General features: G+C 34.3%; 1 protein-coding gene across 6 annotated transcripts in view; it reads left to right on the top strand.

Moving 5' to 3' along the window:
• Window positions 1-22,748, top strand: part of RNPC3 (RNA binding region (RNP1, RRM) containing 3) — a 94,432-nt gene that overhangs the window by 4,892 nt on the left and 66,792 nt on the right. For 2 of the 6 annotated variants that reach the window (XM_038541174.1, XM_038541175.1), the window contains exons 3-14: window positions 2,978-3,096; window positions 4,039-4,122; window positions 4,760-4,871; window positions 5,947-6,015; window positions 7,651-7,793; window positions 11,686-11,811; window positions 12,875-13,026; window positions 16,186-16,347; window positions 17,798-17,892; window positions 17,980-18,038; window positions 20,008-20,140; window positions 20,836-20,907. In XM_038541174.1, coding sequence (XP_038397102.1) covers window positions 2,978-3,096; window positions 4,039-4,122; window positions 4,760-4,871; window positions 5,947-6,015; window positions 7,651-7,793; window positions 11,686-11,811; window positions 12,875-13,026; window positions 16,186-16,347; window positions 17,798-17,892; window positions 17,980-18,038; window positions 20,008-20,140; window positions 20,836-20,895 — 1,314 coding nt within the window. In that variant the 3' untranslated portion in view covers window positions 20,896-20,907. Of the gene's footprint in view, window positions 1-2,977; window positions 3,097-4,038; window positions 4,123-4,759; window positions 4,872-5,946; window positions 6,016-7,650; window positions 7,794-11,685; window positions 11,812-12,874; window positions 13,027-16,185; window positions 16,348-17,797; window positions 17,893-17,979; window positions 18,039-20,007; window positions 20,141-20,835; window positions 20,908-21,910; window positions 22,735-22,748 lie in introns of those variants that run through there. The other 4 variants (XM_038541178.1, XM_038541179.1, XM_038541176.1 and 1 more) reach the window with 4 other exon arrangements.

The following is a 22,748-nucleotide window of genomic DNA, read 5'->3' as shown; positions in this document are numbered from 1 at the left end:
CAAAAGAGCAATAGGATAAAGAGTATAAGATGGGGATAGTTAAGTTGCAGTTAAGGTGTTTAGGGTCATAGTTGAGTAACAATTTGAAGGAGTTGAAGTTAGCTAAAGAAATATATGGGGAAAGTACATTCCAGTCAACGTAATGACTGGAACAAGGGCACTAGGGTAGGAGAATGCCTGTCGTGTGCAAGTAAGCCAGAATGGCATAGGCAGACAGAATGAGGGGGATGTAGTTAGAATTTAAGGTCAGAGAATAAGAGACCATTTCATGTAGGTACTCTAAATATCCTGGATTTTATGCTGAATAAAATGGGGAGCTCTTGTAGTATAGGGTCATAGTTGAGTAACAATTTGAAGGAGTTGAAGTTAGCTAAAGAAATATATGGGGAAAGTACATTCCAGTCAACGTAATGACTGGAACAAGGGCACTAGGGTAGGAGAATGCCTGTCGTGTGCAAGTAAGCCAGAATGGCATAGGCAGACAGAATGAGGGGGATGTAGTTAGAATTTAAGGTCAGAGAATAAGAGACCATTTCATGTAGGTACTCTAAATATCCTGGATTTTATGCTGAATAAAATGGGGAGCTCTTGTAGTATTTTGAGCAAAGCACTAACATAATGTAACATCTTTTTTTTTTTTTTTAACATTTTTTTAAAGATTTTATTTATTTATTCATGGGGGAGGGGCAGAGGGAGAAGCAGGCTCCATGCAGGGAGCCTGAATTGGGATTCGATCCCAGATCTCCGGGATCAGGCCCTGGGCTGAAGGTGGCGCTAAACCGCTGAGCCACCCGGGCTGCCCTAATCTAACATATCTTTAAAAGGATGTTGTGTTGAGAAGAGATGGGAGACAGGGATGAGTAAAAACAGGGAAATCTGTAAAAAAGTTATGGTAATTTAGCTCAGAGATGATGGCCGTTTAGACTGAAGTGGTAAGAAGTGATTAGATTCTGGATATATTTTGAATGTAGAAGCAAACAATTTCTTGATGGCTTGGATATGCAATATGGGAAAGAAGTCTTACAGATGATTCCAATATTTTTGACAGGAGTAAGTGAAAGAATGGAGTTACCATCAACTGAAATATGAAAGGCTCCAGATAGAAAACATTTGGGGGGATGAGGAGAGAACATAGTGGTTCAATTTCTGAAGTGTCAATTTTGAGATGTTTGTTAGACACGTAAGGAGAGCTGTCTGGTATGTTTTCTTGGAGTTTAGGACAGGCTTGGGCTGAGGTTATAAATTAGGGAATTAGGAGCAATGTGGGCATGGAATTTAAATTTAGGATTAGATCACTAAGAGAGCTAGAAAGAGGACCAATAATAGAACCCTGGAGTATGTCAACTTCCAGACTTCAAGAAGGCACAAACCAAGAGATCACAGAGTAGAAGCCAGTAAGCTAGGAAGAAAATTGCAGGAAGTATGTGTTGACATCAAGCAAACAACATGTATAAAGGAGAGAGCTATCAACTGTATTAAATGCAACAAAATGAAGATGGAAAGTAGACCATTGCGTTGGCAGTACAGAATTTGTCATCTTTGACAAACAGTGCCAGTGGACTGATGATAAGACATAAGACTGATTGAAATGAGTTGGAGACTGCATGGGAGGAGAGGAGTTTTAGGTAAAAGACTTGGCTAACTTTTGTTTTTTAAGATTTTATTTATTTGAAAGAGAGAGTGTGCACATGCATTAGAGAGCACAAGCAGTGGAGAGAGAGAGAAGTGGGCTGCCCATCCAGCAGGGAGCGCGGTGTGGGGCTTGAAGACAGGACTCTGTGATCATGAACTGAGCCACCCAGGTCCCCCGGCTTAGATAATTCTTAAGGAGTTTTTTGTTTTGTTTTGTTTTTTTGTTGTTTTTTGTTTTTTTTTTTTTTTGTATTCTTAAGTTTTACTGCAACTGTAATTGAAAGGAGGGGAGCAAAATGGGATCAATAGATGAATAAAAACGAATTAGTATGGGAGAAGTTAGAAGCATATTTGTATGCTAATATGGATGATTCCGTACAGGACAGAAAATTAACAACGTACTTAAAAACACTCCCCAGGGATCTCTGGGTGGTGCAGCGGTTTGGCGCCTGCCTTTGGCCCAGGGCGCGATCCTGGAGACCCAGGATCGAATCCCACGTCGGACTCCCGGTGCATGGAGCCTGCTTCTCCCTCTGCCTGTGTCTCTGCCTCTCTCTCTCTCTCTCTCTTTCTCTCTCTCTGTGTGTGACTATCATAAATAAATAAAAATTAAAAAAAAAAAAAAAAACACTCCCCATTCGGAGTGGAAGAGAGACTCTTGAGTAGATGGAGGGTGGAATTTAGTATACAAGTCAAACAATTAGATTTAGGTAAGAATTTGGATAGTTAATACCTTAACAACAGAAGGTAGATTCATTTGCTGGTAGATGGGAATTATTGCAATCTGAAGTTCTCATCTGGTTATTTTGATTTTCCCAAAGTAGGAAGCAAAGTCCTAGGCTAAAAGGATGGGAAAGGAATGTTATGAGGTTAATAAACAAGGAGAAAGTACAAAATAATATTCTAAGAGATTAGAAAAAATGAACTAAAAATGTAATAAGTATGGCATCATTAAGTTTCACCCCCAGATTTGCAATTGTGATCATGACTTTAAAGTGAATCTAGGCTGATTATGTTTTTCTAACTGTTTTCAGTTGCATTCACTTTAAAGTGAATCTAGGCTGATTATGTATGTTTTTCTATTTTCAGTTGCTAACTATTTTCAGTTGCATAGGTGAAGAGGGGTTTGGGTTTATCCAGATTTTAGTTTTGCTAAGTGGTAGGAAGCAGTCCCTTAATAAATGACAAAGGCTAAGCATCTGGAGATTAGAAATGATTAAGAGATAGCCAGAGATATATTAGCAGTATTCACAAAGATCATGTATAAATTATTTTGGAGATATTCTCTAACAAATATTTTTTTATCGTAATTATCAAATATTTACTCTTGTTTTTCCAACTAAAGGCATTGACAAGACTACATCAACTGAAACTTCTAGGTCATACTTTAGTTGTTGAATTTGCAAAAGAGCAAGATCGAGTTCATTCCCCATGTCCCCCTTCAGACCCTGAAAAAAAGAAAAGGTATGTAGTTAGGTTTTCCTAATATTTTAAAGTGTTTTTAAATCAGTTGTATTGGGTTAATCAATTGGGTTTCATTAATTGGGTTGTTTTCATACTAGCAAGTAAATAACTTGACATAATAAATTATATATGTTTCTGTTTAATCTAGTATATTTATCTTGTTCCTAATTGTGCATTAAGAATCTGAGTGTTCATTTAATAGTAAGAATTAATCAGTGGGAAGTGGGAAGAGGGTGGGGTGAAAAGCATTCAACTTTAAGTGGAGGAATATAACTATACTTGTTGTATTACAGACAGCAAGGTGTCATGAATAGGCATGGCCTTTGGTTCCCAGCAGTGACTCTTTGTAATTATAAAGCCTTTACAAATTTGCCCTTCCACTAGTGGTTCTCATAGTAGTCCCTGGGCTAGCTGCATTATGTAGGATCTTGATTGGAATACAGATTTTTGGACCTTACCCTAGTTCCACTGAATTTGAAATTTGAGGGGTGGAAGGGGAAGATAAGGCTCACCAGTGTGAGTTTTAACAAACCTTCTTAGTGATTTTGATGCACATGAAAGACATTTGTGTATCACTGTTGTATACCATGTGAACTTCAGGGTTGATTTTTTTTGGCGTGTGTGTGTTTTTTTGTTTTGTTTTGTTTTAATTATTTTTTGTCTGTCAGTGAAATTTATCATACCATCTTCATAGGGTTTCATTGAAGAATAAAAAGAATTAATGAAAATGTGTGCCTTGTATGTCTGGAATAGAGAAGGAATAGTAAAGGTTGAATCTATTTCCCTTTCTTTTTTCTATTTGCTTGAGAAATGGTTTAAAGTTCTATTTATTATGGAACTATTTTCATAATACTCTGTTTAAAAAGATAATATGTCTTTTCTGAATGCAATTTTTTACTCTATTTCTAAAGATAAAATCAACTTTCATTCTGTATTTTCTAGATCTGATGACCCTGTGGAAGATGATAAAGAAAAGAAAGAACTTGGTTGTATAACCATAGAAAATGGAATTGCACCAAACCATGGGTTAGCTTTTTTTCTCTATTTTGTTGTTTCTGTTTTGTTTTGTTTTGTTTTGAGTACGTATATATAGATGTGTATATATATTGTGAATAAGATATTTCAAAGGATATTTTATTATGGCATGTATATTTTCAATATATTGATTAAACGTTTTGAGCTATTAGAGTTTATCACTGAATTTGGGTCCATTAAAATGTTAAGAGAATAAAATAAGCTCTAGTAAGAAATACCTTACTTTTCACTAGTGCAGTCAGAAAACAAGTTTCTTTTTCTTTTTTAAAGTTTTTATTTACTTGAGAGAAAGAGAATGCTCAGGCATGTGCACACGTACACAAACCTTGGGGGACGTGGGCAGAGGAAGATGAAGAATCAGACTCCCTGCTGAACAGGGAGCCCAAAGGCAGCTTGATCTCAGGACCCTGAGATCATGACCTGAGCCAAAGGCAGGCACTTAACCAACTGACCACCCAAGTGCCCCAAAGCAAGTTTCTTCTTAAATGTACTTATTTGGAATTATTAGGAACAAGGTAAAAGTACTGAATTATTTGAGCAGTTATATACTTCCTTAGGTTACCTAAAAATAAGTTATTGATATGAAACTTATTTAAAAGATAATAAGCATTTTAAATATATTTTTTAGGCTGACTTTTCCTCTGAATTCATGCCTCAAGTATATGTACCCACCACCTTCAAGCACAATCCTAGCAAACATAGTAAATGCTTTGGCAAGTGTGCCGAAGTTCTATGTACAGGTAAGTAGAATGCAATTTATTTTCCAAAAATAAATGCTTGAATAGCTTGATAAGTTTTTTTCCATGCTAATTTTTATACTTTTCATAATAGTGTTTGTTAATTAGACTAATTCAGTCAGGCAATGATATTAAAATTATTTAAGGATATCTTCTCAGCTTGAGCTGCTATAACTAAGTACCGTGGATTGGGTGGCTTATAAACAACAGAAAATTATTTCTCAGAGTACTGGAGATTGGAGCTCCGAGATTAGGGTGCCAGCAAGATTGAGTTCTGGTAAGGGTCCTCTCCTGGGTTGCAAATGGCTATTTTCTCTTTGTATCTTCACCTAGCTGAAAAGAGATGAGATAGCTCTCTGGGGTCCCTTTTATAAGAAACCCTAATCTCATTCAGAGGAGTCTATCCTTATGATTTAATTATTTCCCAAAGACCCTACCTTCTGATGCCGTCACATTGAGGGTTAGGTTTCAGCATTTGTATGTGGGTTAAGTCCATTACAAAAGGTAATGAAATTTACTGCAGTCAAGTAAATGTATATATAAACTATGGTGTCAACGTACTAACGTGTAGTATGTTAATACTAATAAACATAAGCTAATTTGGGAAATAAAACTTCTGGCAATTTTTGTTACTTGAGCATATACCTTTAACGTGGAGATTCTTTCTTAAAGGAAAAAACATAATAGATCCCTCAGCAAATGCTTGAAAGTATCAACAGTAGTAAGATACTTTGAAGTACAAAATACAGGTGTTAGTTTCTTGAATGTACTTTTTGTTTCATAATTCCGTAGTAATCAAGGGAAAGACAACATTTTGGTAGCATTTACATTGCAAGAACATGATATTTTTAATAATGAAAATAATGAGTATTTGTAGAACTGACAAACATTTTAGGAAGGGGTAATCTTCTGAGATATACAGGTGGTGGTAATAGCCCTTTTTTGTGATAAAGCGAGAAGTGGCCAGCCTTTGCACTAAATCAGGAGTGTTACTGCAAAGTTTTAAAGTACATAAAATCTAAGATGTGAGTTGAATTATCATTTTACTATGTGATTTCCAATGTTTTGCTGCTTTAAGGTGCTTCATCTTATGAATAAAATGAATTTGCCCACACCATTTGGACCAATAACGGCACGACCTCCCATGGTAAGAAATGTCTTAGAATTTTAAAGATTCATGGGGCGCCTGGGTGGTGCAGTCAGTTGAGTGTCTGACTCTTGGTTTCAGCTGGGATCGTGATCTCAGGGTCATGAAATCTAGTCCTACGTTGGGCTCCATCCTCACTCAGCAGAGTCTGTTTAAGGCCATCCCCTCACACACCCCCACCCCCTACCTCCCACTCCTGGTTAAATAAATAAATCTTTAAAGAAAAAAAATTTTTTTTGAAGGTTCAAAACTTCTCTTCTGATGTGGGATTATTGAGGCTGACCTTCACAAATATTGTGCCACTAACCTTTAATGAGCTTTGAAATTAAGGGACAAATTTAAGTTATTATGATAATTATAGTTGAAGACCTGCAACTGTAGGGGAAAGCCAGAACATGAAAGAGAGGCTTTTCGTAATAGAGGCTGTCATTTCTGCCAGTGTTGTTCAGTCCTTGACTCAGAACATTTTGCTATTTTATAAAATAATTACATTTAACTTAATTATGTAAAATTTCCATTGTTGTGCTTTTATTGCATATGGAGTTTCATTTGCAGAAGACAAAAGAAAGATAACCAATAATTTGTATTAGAATATACTATGCAGATACATCAATTTTAGATGGCAATCTGTGTCTGTTATTGAATCATTCTAGTTACTATTTTGTTATAGTCCTTACTACTTGTTTAGATAATAGCAATGAGAAAGTAATTTGAGTCCTGACACTTAAATAGAAAATTTGCTTTTCTATTATGTATTGCATATAGACTCCTTTTCTAATATATATACCATTGGCTTCATAATTTTTCTTGTATTCCCAACACCTCAATGCCTACCTAGTACATTACAGGAATATTCATTAAGATTAGCCTAACTGCTACAAACAAAAAACTCAAATCTTAGTCACTTAAGTATATATAGCAGTATAAGTTACTTGTGCATGTCAAGTCCATTCCAAAAGTAGAGCGGAATGATATCTTACTCTTAGTCATTCAAAAGACCTAACTTTTCTTCACTATGTGCATCCCCAGATTGATGAGGGCATTACCATATATCCTGCAGATCAAGAAGGAAGAGAAGACTATGGGTAGATTTTTTTTTTTTTTTTAAATGGGATATGCTTTTTATTTTTATTTATTTATTTATTTTTTTAATTTTTTATTTATTTATGATAGTCACAGAGAGAGAGAGAGAGAGAGAGAGAGAGAGAGGCAGAGGCAGAGACACAGGCAGAGGGAGAAGCAGGCTCCATGCACCGGGAGCCCGACGTGGGATTCGATCCTGGGTCTCCAGGATCGCACCCCGGGCCAAAGGCAGGCGCCAAACCGCTGCACCACCCAGGGATCCCTTTTTTTTTTTTTTAATGTTAGCATTCTGTTGGCTAAAACTCATTTACATGGTGAATCTAACTGTAAAAGAGGTTTGGAGATTTATTCCAGCTAGGTGCCAAGGAAGAATAAACAAGTTTTGTGATCAACTAGCGGTCTTTCTGTAGCAGGTGTTCCCTTAGTATGTGTTGAATGTGTGAAAGAATATCATTAGGGAGAAAGATGAGAATAACCTATCTGAACAGAAGTGGTTTTTCTATCCTATAAATATCATGGATTACCATACGAATACCATCTTCTTTTAATTAGTATGAAGACTATATGCCATTGCATGCACCTCTTCCACCTGCATCTCCTCAGCCACCAGAGGAACCACCTTTGCCAGATGAGGATGAGGAATTATCAAGTAAAGAATCAGAATATGAAAGCAGTGATGATGAAGACCGACAGAGGTTTGTAATATCAAAGGATATTTGTTTAGATTCTAAGAACAGATATGAGAAAAAGATTGTTTTTGCTCTTCTTAAATTTTGCCTGTAGTTCTTCATAATTTGGGGTCATTAGAATTTTTCCCCAACTCCCCCAACCCCTCAAGCATATATAATAGGAATAGGTATAGATTAAGATCTGATGGGGGACGCCTGGGTGGCTCAGCAGTTGAGCATCAGCCTTTGGGTCAGATCATGATCCCAGGATTCAGGATCGAGTCCTGCACCCAGCTCCTTGTGGGAAGCCTGCTTTTCCCTCTGCCTATGTCTCTGCCTCTCTATCTCTCATGAATAAATAAAATTAACAAAAAAAAAAAAAAAAAGATTAAGCTCTGAGACTATGCATCCAGACCTAAGGAAAATTTTAGATTATGAGTAAGTTTTTAGATTGATAATTATGGTATTATAAAATGCAGTTGATCCTCATAATTTGTGGATTATGTATTTGGGAATTTGTCTACATGCTAAAATTTATTTGTAACCCCAAAATCAATACTTGTAGTGTTTTTATGGTCTTTTGCAAATGTGGGTATGCACAGAATGGTGAAAAATTGGAGTCACTTGGCATGCACATTCCTAGATGAGGTAGAGCAGGGTGACATTCTGTCTTCTTACATTAGCCCCCATACTATAAACAAGTATCCTTTTTGTGGTCTGTTTAATACCAAGCCTTTCACATTTTTATGCTGTTTTTTGGTGATTTTGCTTTTTACAGTGGTCCCCAAGCAGTGGTCCCTAAGCATAGTGTTAAAAGTGCTAACGTTTCCAAAATCAAGAAGGCTGTGATGTGCCTGACAGAGAAAACATGTTAGATAAGCCTTGTTCAGACTTGAGTTATGGTGCTGTGGATTATGAATTCAGTGTTAGTGAATCAACGATACATAAAATAAGGTGTCCTTAAGCAGAGACAGATATGAAACAAGGTGTGTGGGGCACCTGGGTGTTCCAGTCGGTTGAGTGTCTGCCTTCAGCTCAGGTTGTGATCCCAGGGTCCTGGGATGGAGCCCCACATCGGGCTCCCTGCTCAGCGGGACCCCTCTTCTCCCTCTGCCTCTGCCGTTCGCCCTGCCGGTGCTCCCTGGTGCTCTAAATAAATAAAATCTTAAAAACAAAACAAAACAAAAGGTGTGTATTGATCAGTTGGTGAAATTCTAGAGCATAGGCTTGCAGGTCCCAATCCTGACTTTCCCCTAGGGGCATTGATTCATTATTCACTAATTATTTATGGAGATTTATAAAACACAACTATTTCAAATAATAAGAATAAGAATAGATTATATTCATATTTTTCCAGCTTATTCCCCTAAATTTTATTCACCTCAGAATAAATTTCCAGAGCATTTCTTTGGGATTTTATACAAATCAATTCGTACTAATGCAGATTAACTTTTTTATCAATGGTTCTTGACAACCTACATATATTTTATTTAAATATTCTGGTGGGGATCCCTGGGTGGCGCAGTGGTTTGGTGCCTGCCTTTGGCCCAGGGCACGGTCCTGGAGACCTAGGATCGAATCCCATGTCGGGCTCCGTTAATGGAGCCGGCTTCTCCCTCTGCCTGTGTCTCTGCCTCTTTCTCTCTCTGTGTGACTATCATAAATAAATAAAAATTAAAAATAAATAAATAAATAAACAAATAAATAAGTAAATATTCTGGTGAAAAGCAGTAAGTTATTAATAATGTTTAGATGTATAATCCACAGCATAGCCTAGAACAGGAATTGCTAAACATTTTCTGTATAGGGCTAGAGTTGTTTTAATAGGAAAGCAGCTATAGGCAATACCTAAGCGAGTGAATATGGCTGTGTTTCAGCAAAACTTTCTGTTTACAAAGAGGTAAACAGAATTCAGCTGGCTAAATTTGGTCCTAGGGCTATAATGATATAATTGATATCCTCTAGCCTAGAAGACTACTCTGGGCATATGAAGGGAATCCTTTTTTTTTTTTTTTTTAGATTTTTTAAATTTTTAAGTGATTGTTAGACCCAGTTTGGGGCTCGAAGTCACAACTCCAAGATCAAGCGTCACCAACTGAGCCAGCCAGGCACCCCAAATGATGAGAATCTTCGGTAACTGTATAGAAGTCAGATACAGGAAGTGGTTGATAGGAGTCAAAACCCAAGCAGAGAATCCAGGCAATATTTACAAATAATCAGCAACAATGTGGCTATTATCTCGTCACTGTTAACTTAAGCACTGGCTCAATAGACATTCCTTTTGGAGAAAGAGTTAAAAAATATAGGTGGTGCCAAAACTACAAAAATGGTGTGAATAGAGGCGTTTAGGAAAGCTGGCAGTTCTTGATAGACTGTAACTTTAACTTGTTTCTAAGTAAACAACATTATAAAGTATTGCGTTGGGTTAATTACATAATCTCTATGAATTTTACTTTCTTTATAAAAATAATGATAGTAATCAGGAATGCTTTATGCAGACTGGCCAAAATATTTTTTGTTTTGCTTTGTTTATTTGGGTTTCTGTTTAGGGATGTAGTGAGGAATTCTGCAAGTAATTCATCTTAAGTAATGAGAATAGAATCCTTGCAAGAAACAGTCTCTGGTTTCATGCTTTTCTACTATCTTCTGGAAATTTAAAAAACAAAACAGAATATTCAGCAAATATTTATCTTTGTTGAGAGACTTAGTATATTTTGGGTGAGCAATTCAGGAGTAGAAACATGTTTTGTATAATTGGATTTCTTCATAAAATTTTGGGTAAACCTTGATGGTTGAAAAGCCTTACAAATGTATAACGTGTTTACATTTTCTTTTGTCATTTAGTTTAAAGCTTATTTTAACCAAATTCATATGTTTAAAGCTCACTTGGGTTCCTCACTTGGGTTTAAAGCTTATTTTAACTACATTCTCCTTTCTTGCATTTTGTTTGCATGTTTATTTTGCTTTTAAATTCCACAAATGTAACAGAAATAGAGCTGTGACTACTGGTTTTGAGCTTGTGCTCAGTGGAAACACTGTATCTGATTCTGTGGAAGATACAAAAATGCCTAGACAAGATCTATTTGAAATATCATACATAATGAGGATAAACTGGGTACAATGTATTAATTATCACACCTTGATAATTACTTATAAAAAGCAACTTCAGAGTATAGTATTGAAAACTTTGTTCTTAAGTAAGTTATGTTGTTTGTGTATTGATTCATGTGCAACAATTCCGAAAATGCTTTAAAATAAAAATAACTTCAGCTTAGGCTCTTTTTAATTAGAATAAGAATCAAAATAATCATACTGTATTTGTGAGGTATTTTGAATATCAGTCAAGAAAAGTAATAAAGTTACATATGTTACTATATCCTGTTCAACTTTTTGGCATCAGATGCAGCCATTTTAGTTGGACAACTAATAATTTTCATAATAATACATATCTTTAACAGATAAATGGAGAAGCACCTGGGTGGCTCAGTTGGCTGAGCATCTGACTCTTGATTTCTGCTCATATCATGCTCTCAGAGTTGTGAGAAAACTTCTCATTGGGCTCCGGGAGGCTACTTAATATTCTCTCTCCCTTCTTCTCCTCCTGCTTGTGTTGTGCGCAGAGTGCCGTGTGTGTGTGTGTGTGTGTGTGTGTGTGTGTCTCAAATAAATCTTTAAGAAACAAAAAGATAAATTGAAACCAAGTAAATGACCAGTTCCTTTTAAAGTAAAATGAAAGTTGGCCAAGGAAATTTAGAACTTGAGCTTATTTTAAATTATCTTAATTGATGGTTTAGAAACTATACTTCTATGTAAATCCTAACTTACGATGTAAGATGTATAATTTATATTTATAGTTTAATTATACTATATGCTTCTACATGAAGAATTTCTGTTTTTACTTACTCTTTTCATAATGTAGAATGACCAAACTAATGGAATTAGCAAATCTTCAGCCCAAAAGACCAAAAGCAATAAAGCAGCACCATGTGAGAAAAAAGCAAAAAATAAAGGATATGTTGAAAACACCTTCATCTGCTTCACATGGGTAATTTTGTTTTGAATTATGAAATAAGATTTTTCTGTATAATTTGTCTATTTGCTTAACTTGTGTCGTTTATAAACAATTACGGCAGACATTTTACTTGCCTGTTTGCCATGGAATTCTATATACTTTAATAATCACATAAAATTAATATTAATTGCAATTTTAATTTCATTTAGCAATTCTACAATGTAAATTTCACTCGAACTTGTAAATAACTTCATAAATTGAGAATGGGTTTGTTAGAAATCTTTTTTCCCTTTTAAAGTAATGTCTTTAATCTGTGTTTTTTAAAATTTAACATTAAGTATAAATATGATCTATGTTTCTCATCTGTGTATGTCTTAATACTGCAATCCCATGCTTTTGATCTCTAGCAGCACTGAACAGTTAAAAATAATGTGAACCAAATTCAGTTTTCCAGTAGCCACATTAAAGGAGTAACCAAAAAAATAAAAAAATAAAAATAAAAATAAAAAATAAAAGTAACAGGAAGCAGATGAAATTAATTTTGATAATATATTTTATTTAACCCATTATATCCAAAATATTTCAGCATATAATTAATATAAAAATTATTGATATGTCACCTTTTTTTGTACAGAGTTGTTATAAGTCTAGTGTGTATTTTATGTACTTATATTTTAATTTAACAGCTATATTTCAAGTGCTCATTAGCCATACATGTGGCTAGTGGCAATTCTTTCAGAGAGATAGCTTTCTTATATAGTACACAGTACATAAAAATGCTTATATTAAACATAAAATGAATGTCTTTGTATATTGGTAAATATCCTTAAGTTTGGATTCAGTAGTCCCCAGGTACTGTTTCTGTCATTAGTGAGTGATATCCCTTAATCTTATAGTCTTCTAGTCTAAATAGTAATTTAACAGTATTCATATTAGAAAATTTGTTGGGATTTCTTGAAGTGGTAAATGTAAGTTTGTGCAATGCCTATAGTATTATGAATACTTTGTCAGTGTTAATTTAAGGTAAATATGAGTAATGTTTTACTCAAGATTTTATTTGCATTTGCAAAATAATGTTGTCACTATTTATAAACAGCAGTTTACATCCAGTGCTGTTACCTTCGGATGTATTTGACCAACCACAGCCTGTAGGTAATAAGAAAATTGAATTTCATATATCTACTGACATGACATCTGCATTTAAGAAAGATCTAGAAAAAGAACAAAATTGTGAAGAACAAAGTTATGGTAAGTATATTCTAGTTGTTTATATGCTATGTAAAAATTCTTCTCATTCTGCCTTTTTGTTAGAATTAAATTTTAAAAATACGCAGTTAGTCTTTTTTAATATGGAATACTGTCCATTTTGAACTTTTTCATATAACTAAAAAAATGCTTAATGATGAGACCATCACTGTTGCCTTTTGCTAGTCATGAACTTGAGGGTGAAATTTGGTCTGGTTTTTGTTGTTTACACTAAAGATGCAATAGAACAATTATTTTTTTTTTCATTGTTAGATGTCATATTCTGTGGCTTTATTAGTATATTTATATTATTGATAAGTAAACAAGCAGTGTGACTATTGTGTGTATTGTAGATTTAATGTAATTTTTTTTTTTTTTATCCAAAAGACATAGATTATTTACTAAGATACTATTCTTAAGTTTAAAGACAGCTTATTGGGCAGCCCGGTGGTTCAGTGGTTTAGCGCCGCCTTTGGCCTAGGGTGTGATCCTGGAGACCAGGATCGAGTCCCACGTCGGGCTCCCTGCATGGAGCTTGCTTCTCGCTCTGCTTGTGTCTCTGTCTTGGTCTCTCTCTGATTCTCATGAATAAATAAATAAAATCTAAAAAAAAAGAAGCTTATTAAAATTACAGGTATTTGTTTTAGGCATTAATTTGATACTATAGTGGCATTCCTTTGTTTAATTTTAATTTCATAAAACATTTCTAGAAACAGTAAAACAGGAGCTTATAGAGTAAAAATTTAAAAGGTTAACACCTCAAACCCCCCTTTCCCCTATCTCACTACCATTGTTAATAATTTAGAATATAGCTATTCATTCCAGATCTTATCCCTATACATGTGTAAACACATTTTCTCTTCTTGTTTTAAATGAGCATCATGTTTTGTGTAATGTTTGTCATTGACTTAATATTGACTTATTGAAATCATACAGCATAACAGCTTTGTGCTGGGCTCTAAAGGACAAGTTAGATGTGGTCTGTGATCTTTAGGAGTTTAAAGTTTACTTATCGATAAAAAATATATACCTTATTTTTTTAATGGCTGCATTATACTACATAATATAGCTACATCAATCTTTAATTATGCTCTGTTGATAGAAGTTGAGGTTATTTCTGTTTTTTTACTATTTGAGAAACTACTCGTTGTACATTTTGCACATATATCTTTGACCATTTGTGTGAATATGAGATTATAGAGTTCCAGTAAGTATTGCAAATGTAGCGAGTGAAAAACTAATTTTAATTTCTTTCTCATGGTTAGAATGCATTGCCTTTTCAGATAGCTTCTTCTTTTTTTCTCTTTCTTAGGGAAATAGATAATTTATTTAACAGCTAAACCTTATTTGTAACTTTACAGTATTTCGCTGTATGGTATGAGGCTGCCGTTTGTACTCTTGTCCTGGCCCTATTGGCATTAGAGATGGACTCGGGTCAGCCATCGGACCATAATCTCCTCCAGAGGGGCAGCATGTGCAGAACCTCTGCCCCAGAGCGCAGTGCCTGTGAAGCATATGACAAATATTGGCTGTGAGACAAGATGATCCAAGTAAAAATGCATGGTGCAAATGTCTAAATATTAGCTATTATTTGTTTTTTAAGATTTTATTTATTTATTCATGAGAGACAGAGAGAGAGAGAGAGAGGCAGAGACACAGGCAGAGGGAGAAGCAGGCTCCATGCAGGGAGCCCGACATGGGATTTGATCCCGGGTCTCCGAGATCAGGCCCTCGGCTGAAGGCAGCTCTAAACCACTGAGCCACCCGGGCTGCCCTATTGTGTGTTGAATAAATGAACAGTACATAGGGCACACAGATGACTCCATTTTTGTTTCAATATATATGTATTTTTTTTTCTTTTTGAATATTTTTCTTCATTTCATGTTAATCACCCTTAGACACAATATTTTTGTTTTTTTAAGCTTAAATTACTCAAGGGTCTAGGTGATTTTGGCAGGGTGACAGTCCTCCCATTCAACATCAGTGTCAAGTAGCAATGTTGAAGTAACAGTAGAAGCAGTCTTAAGTTTTTCTCTTATGGATGCTTTCAGGCTACAGGAAGGAGATCGGTTTCTATAACAATTTTTTAACATTATTAAGAGACTTACAATCTTAAGTGTAGCATGTTCTTTGCATCATGCTCATAGCTTTTTAGAGTGTTTTTTGTTTGTTTTTTGGTAGTATGACGAATTTTTCTAGTGAACATTTAACCCTATCCTTGCTGTGCCAGTTTAATTTCTGCAGTGTTTTTGAATTTTCCTAATTGAATAATTTCTTAAGTATAAATATTTGTTTTCCTTTACTACTTGTAAAGCTTTTATGAAACTTTTTTGGTATCGTCAAATGGAAATGACATGATTTCATCATAGGTCCTGATCTTAATCTTTCAATCATCTTTGATAAGATTGAAGGCTGTTTGATAATATTTTGATGTAGCACTCTGAAGTCTTCAGACCCATTGTATAAATAATCTTGAATGATGACATTCCATTACAGTAATGAAGTACAAATTTCTTTCATGTAGTTATTAATAATTCAAAGTGAATTAGGTTAAACAAAATATTTATTATTGACCCCACCAACCTTCATTCTGCCAATCTTGCCAATACATTTTATTTTTTTAGGTGCCCCTCTGGCACCTCAAACTAATAAATACGTTGAAAATGAATTCATTTTCTTTCCACTTTGCAGGCCCTATAAGTAGCATCACAAAGCAGCTGTTTGGCTGTTAGCTTATTGTGTGGCTCTTTTCATATTATTATGGCAGAGCTTGATAGCCATGACAGAAACCATATGGCCTACAAAGCCTAAAATATTTGCTATTTGACCTTTTACAAAAAAAGTTTGCCTACCCCTGTTCTGAAGCATTGAGAAAAATACCAAAGTTTTAGTGCCAAAAGATACCGACTTTTTTTTTTTAAGATTTTATTTATTCATAAGAGACACACAGATAGGCAGAGACATAGGCAAAGGGAGAAGCAGGCCCTATGCAGGGAGCCCAACATGGGACTCGATTATCACACCCTGGGCCGACGGGAGGTGCTCAACCGCTGAGCCACCCAGGGGTCCCCACCAAAGGATATCTTAAAGTTAAAAATGGAAAACAAAGCCTGTTTTAAAAAGTGGGAATTTTTAATGGCTTATGTTAATGTTAACTTTCAGATTTGCCTGCTCCTGAAGGTGATGCCCCCAATGTAGGATTTGGAAAAATCTTCCCCAAACCTAATTTGAACATCACAGAAGAGATTAAAGAGGACTGTGATGAAATGCCATCAGAATGTATATCTAGAAGGGAGTTGGAAAAAGGCAGAATTTCTAGAGAAGGTAACTAACTTCATGAAATGTTTATTCCATTTCCTTGATGTGTCAGAAACAACAAATTTCGTGTTCTTTATTTTGATTAAGGCATGTATTTCAACACATCTTTCCGGTTAATGTTTTTAATCACTGCTTTTGGTTTTAATACCCATATTTTGTAGGGAGGAAATTCTCTCTCAATACAGTGTTTTCAGTTTATTAAGAAAAAAAATTGTTTTCATTCCTAAAACTTTTTATATAACATTAAAAAAAAAATCAAGTGACCCATCGTCTGGAGTTTTGTGTTCCAAATACAGTGGATATATCATCATAGTTTTGTGTTTGAGATGCATGCAATGCAGTTTAAAAAAGAATAGTTTCAATTATTTGGTGGTTAAAAGTCTGTGTTTAAGGATTTTATATCCTTTTTTTTTTTTTTTTTTTAATTTTTATTTATTTATGATAGTCACAGAGACAGAGGCGCAGAGACATAGGCAGAGGGAGAAGCAGGCTCCATACACCGGGAACCTGATGTGGGATTCGATCCCGGGTCTCCAGGATCGCGCCCTGGGCCAAAGGCAGGCGCCAAACCGCTGCGCCACCCAGGGATCCCAGGATTTTATATCCTAACGTGATAGATTTTTTTACTTCTAAAGAAATTTTCTGGGCAGCCCAGGTGGCTCAGTGGTTTAGGGCTGCCTTCAGCTTAGGGTGTGATCCTGGAGACCCAGGATCAAGTCCCACGTCGGGCTCCCTGCATGGAGCCTGCTTCTCCCTCTGCCTCTGTCTCTGCCTCTCTCTCTCTCTCTCTCTAATGAATAAATAAAATCTTGAAAAAAGTAAAAATAAAGAAATTTTCCTGTTTTGTACTTTTTAGGAAGTTATTTAGAGATTGACATGTAACATTATAATTTTTCCCATAAAAATGGGGAATAAACTTCCATTTAGCATTTTCACATAGAACATCAGTTGCCAGGAACTGATTATTGAACTAGCAGTAGCTATATAGGGATCCAGAAGCCACAGTTTATATGAAGTACTTAATTAGGTTTGAGTAATTTATTCTCCTGTTTGACCGTTGGTGCCTGGTGGTTTGGGAAATTGACTTTAAGTTAAACAGTGACACAAATGGTTGATAAGTACTTATCTGCTTCATTTTTTTTTTTTTTTTGCTTCAATCTTAATAAAGTAAAAAGCTTTTATTGTAAAGGAGCTTCAATAGTAGATATTTTATTGAACAAATTTTAGTTATGCTAGATGGCCTGAAATTTTTAAGCTTATTTGCATATTACCAATTCAGATTTTTAATTAGTGTTTTTATTCATGACATTGCTATTAATGGTTATTATGGTTGTGACAGTTTCATAATGCTTAATTTATTTAGTGCTTGTATTTGAATGTTGTTAAAGCTTTTCTTTGAGAAAATTAATGAAAAAATCCTAATTTATATCCTCCTTTTGTTTTGTTTTTAAATAAGAAATGGAAACACTGTCAGTTTTCAGAAGTTATGAACCTGGTGAACCAAACTGTAGAGTTTATGTAAAGAATTTAGCTAAACATGTTCAAGAAAAGGTAAGTTGAAACTTGTAAATTGGCACTATTGTTTTACCTCTTTTTTCCTGAACCTTCTTACTTGTCTTTTTCTTATTAAAATTCTAGGACCTTAAATTTATTTTTGGGAGATATGTTGACTTTTCATCAGAAACACAACGGATAATGTAAGTAGGAGTCATATTCTCAAATTATGTTTTGTTTTTATCCGTTATGAATTAGCTCTTAAATCCCAGCACTTTCCCTTTAGAGATAAAAATTACAGGAAGAAATTGCTCTTATCTGTTACATGATTTTTAGATGTCTAAAGCAGTAGTCCGCAAAAATCTTTGTAAATGGGAAGATGGTAACCATTTCATATTTTTATTTTATTATAGGCCGTACGGGGTCTGTTGGATCTACTCAGTTCTATCTTTGTATCATGAAAGTAGGCATTAACAATATACACACTAACATTTATGGCTGAGTTCCCATAAAATTTTATACAAACAGCGTAAATTGCAGCCCTAATCCCTATTTCTAAATTAGTGGTTCTCAAACTTTAACCTGCATAAGAATCACCTGGAGAGCTTGGTACCATTTCCTAGGCACATCTAGGTTAAGGTAGGGCCTATGAATTTATATTTCTAAAAAGTTCATTGATCATGCCAAAAATGCTGGTTCAAAGATTGCACTCTGAAAACTACTGTTTTAATGACTCATTCAGCAGTATACACAGCAATCCAGCAGAATTTTTCAGATTCTTAACCTTGACAGTAACTTCCCTTCGTTTAATTAGTCTACATTAAGCAAGGCTCCCGATTTTATGAGTGCAAAAGATAGGAATATGATCTGTAAATGCTATAAAGCTAATATTTAGAGTTACAATTTTGTTCTTTAAAATGCCATAGTTAGTTAGCTCCAAAGTATATAAGATCCTTGGCCATATAAGTTAGAAGTAGAGAAAAGTAGAAAAGGTAGAGAAATAGACTTGAGTGGTGGTAAAATGGAGGAGTAACTGGAACTAGTTAGTTTTGTTTTAATCTTTTAAATCTTAGCTAGCCTGTTTATACTCATTAGTGGCAGAAATCTTTCCTTATCAGTCTACCAAAAGTTTCTTTTGCTAGGCATGCAAAATACTGGCCCTTTATTTTTGTTGCTACCTTTAAATCATGATTATAAGAAACAGAAAAAAAGTATATATGAAATGTTTTACATACATAAATACATACTAGTTTACGTCTGTTTTTTAGTATTGCTGCAATTAGTATTTGAGGGGGAAAATAATTTTATATGGAGAAAGCTATATACATCAAATGATAAATTATAGTTTTCCCCAAATTTTTGAAAAATGAATAATTATGGAATAATAGAACATTATACCTGGAATAAAAAAAAAATCTGGCTTGTATTTCTGCTCTAGTTTTAGCTGTCTGTATTACCTGGAAGCAGTCACTCATAATCTGTAGACGTCACCTGTAAAATGATGATTTTTGACTAGATGATCAATAAGGTCCTTTCCCTTTCTATTCTGAAGTTCTGTGTCACTTTTCTGAAGTTCCTTTCAGCCTTTCTATTCTTGGTTATTTGGTTTTTTGTCATGTGAGTAAACAATATTGAGTTGGCTGTATGAAATTTTTTAAACAGAGATATGAAATAAAGGTTTAAGTTTGCTTTTGTAATTTGCAGTAATTTTTAAATTACATAAATACATTTAACATAGCTTAGAAGGATAGATACTGAAGGTTATTATCAAACTTTTATTACTTAGAATCAATTTTAGAACAGAATACAGAACATAATTTTATAAAGTCTAATGTTTTATTCCGACACAGTCAGTTTTACTCTGAAATAGCAAGCATTGGGCAGCCCTGGTGGCTCAGCGGTTTAGCATTACCTTTGGCCTGGGGTGGGATCCTGGAAACCTGGGATTGAGTCCCATGTCGGGCTCCCTGCATGGAGCCTGCTTCTCCCTCTGCCTGTGCCTCTGCCTCTCTCTCTCTCTCTCTCTCTCTCTCTCTCATGAATAAATAAATAAAATCTTTAAAAAAAAATGAAATAGCAAGCATTTTAAATGTTTAGTACATTTCTATTCCCATGATCAGAATTGTTTGACATTCTTTAAATCAAAACCTCTTTTTCTTCCTTGACTTCTAGGTTTGATATACGTTTGATGAAAGAAGGTCGCATGAAAGGACAAGCTTTCATTGGACTTCCAAATGAAAAAGCAGCAGCAAAAGCCTTAAAGGAAGCTAATGGATATGTTCTTTTTGGAAAACCTATGGTGGTTGTATCCTTTAAATAATCCATTCCAAAGAAAATGTGTTTTTTAGTAGAAAGGTATACCTGAAACTAATTTTTATGTTATCTTTTAGAAATCTCAACCACTGGTATTCTAGCTTGAGATACTCCGTTATAAACATACTTAGCTGAGTGACATGGCTGTTGTTTAGACTTTTATTAGAAAATAAAAGAACCTTAGCAGCATGAGATTATTAGAATATCTAAACATTTCATTCATATAGCTCAGAAGTACATTTTTAGGCTAAGCCTAAAAGACTAAAGTATCTACAGGCACATTTGTAGTCATTAGAAAAGATACAGTTCATTGTAGTTTTTAATGTTTTATTGTAGTATAATTCATACTTCTATTTGGAAATTTTAACAACCAAAATGTATACTTGGATTAAAGATTCTGCTTCTAGTAGTTAATGCAGTTTGCAAACTAGAAATCAGTGGGATAGATGAAGTGAAGATCCAGGTGTAAAAAATGATTATAAATAAAAAGTAAATTTTTTACTTCTGCAAATCATGGGCAGCAGACAGGAGGCGCTCAAAAAAAAAATATTTGATAGATGGCTGAGAGTAGGAAAACAAATATAAGAGTTAAATTTTAAAAACTACTCCTATCCTACATTAGGAAATTCTTATTTATCTAGAGATTACTGTCATGTTTGTGAAGAAACCTTAATTTATAAATATTAGCAATTCGCTCGATCTGCTAGACCAAAACAAGATTCTAAAGAAGGAAAAAGGAAGTGTTAAAAATTAGTAAAGGTAAGTGTGAATCATAACAGAATAAAAGAACAAGACTTTCTTGAGATAAAGTTAAGGATAAACCTTGATAGAGTGGTAATTCAGGTATCTTCTGAGGTTTTTAAAAGATAAGATCAGTTGTTCCATCTATCCATCCATGTCTTTTTCACTCTATGTCACTATCTCTGCAATCAATTCCCAATAAATTTCAGAATTATAACTACAGAATAAAACCCATCTGTTTTTAAAAGGAAGTTTAGAGAATGAATTTATGAGGGAACTATATGTCTTTGTCTTAAAACTTTTTCAGTTTACAGTAAAGCAATGGTTCTTAAACTTTAACATGTCTTACAGTCACCTGAAGGGCTGATAAACCAGTTTGCTAGGCTTCCCCTCACCCTCACCCAGAGGTTCTGATTCAGTAGGTCTGGAGTAGGAGCTTTGGGTCGTCAACCATGCCAGTTTTCCTGTGCTGAGACTGGAAAGCCAAGACAAATTGGTTGCTCTTAATGGGGCCTAGGAATTTGCATTACTAATTACACATGTCACAGAAATGTTTACATATTTTTTGTGGAATGAAATCTTTTGCTTTTTATAGGAGTAATTTAAATGCATACTTATGTAATTTAATGATTAAAAATAATAGAATTAACCATTTTAAACTTCTAAGTTTGTGTAATTGACTTAAGAAACGAGTAGAAATATACTTTTTGTTTTATTTTAAATCTTTCTACCTTTATAAACTGGAAAAACATGAAGTAACTCAGTCAACAGTACTGATGTTAAGCTGAAAAAATTATATAACTAAATAAAGGAAAATTTTGCTTAATGTTATTCCTTTTGTGAAATGCCTTGAATATTTGAATTTTATGAAGTATCTATACTGATTGAATCAGAATTCTTACAAGTACCTTAGTGGAACAGTTAAAATAACAATTTTCAGTGTGTGTTTAAAAATATCATTTATAAATCTAATGTAAAAATTGAGAAAAAAATTAAACTGCATTCTGCTGTTCTTCTTTAGAAGCATTCCTGCGTAAATACTGCTGTAATACTGTCATACAAAGTGTATCCTTTCTTGTTGTATCCTTTTTGGGGCAGTGTTTTCTGTTTTTCCTAGAAATGTTTTGTCCCCCATTGATTCAGATTAAGCAATATTTTTTTATAATTTATTCAGAAGAGATATTTCTAAAATTATCAGTGTTGATTGGACAAATCATTTATCTCCTTTTTAGATCTGCTGTGAATTTTCTGTGCTATTCTTAGGTTATGTAATTTTTCCAGAGAAAGTTAGTGAATCAGGTCAACTTATTTACTTGGAGAATGTATTCATCTGTTTTAACACAGAATTTAGTCTTGTTTCTTATATTTATGTATTTCCTAAACCTAATTCAGTAACACATGCTTTCTGTTTTATGATGTATCTGGCTTAGGTGTTCTATATAACATGTTGTAAAATTTGGAAAAAGGACTTTTTTTCTTTTAAAAAAGTATATATACTGAAAAAAACTGAATTTCTTTGTAAATTCCAAGTAAGAGAGCAGACCTCACATCTGAGGTTTTATTATTGGTATCTCCTTTGAGATAACAAGTAGAAGTATTTTTTTTCCCTCTTTTTCTAAACAAAACTAAAGGAATAAGAAAAGAGGAACAGAGGGAAGAAGACATAATGTTGACTCAGGGTAGCACATTAAGTGGAACAAAAAAAAAACAGTCCTGGTAGGTATATGTAGTAACAATGGTTTCCAGACTGGTTGATTACCGGAATTCCCCGAAACCGTGATTCTTAGTCATGGCCACATTTTGGAATCACCTGGGAAACTTAAAAAAAAAAAAAAAAAAAAAAGATGAAATAAAGGCTA

Source organism: Canis lupus, chromosome 6 (assembly GCF_011100685.1).
Source record: "Canis lupus familiaris isolate Mischka breed German Shepherd chromosome 6, alternate assembly UU_Cfam_GSD_1.0, whole genome shotgun sequence".
NCBI lineage: Eukaryota > Metazoa > Chordata > Mammalia > Carnivora > Canidae > Canis > Canis lupus.
The sequence above is the reverse complement of the archived record's forward strand: the minus strand, read 5'-3'. Positions and strand labels throughout refer to the sequence as shown.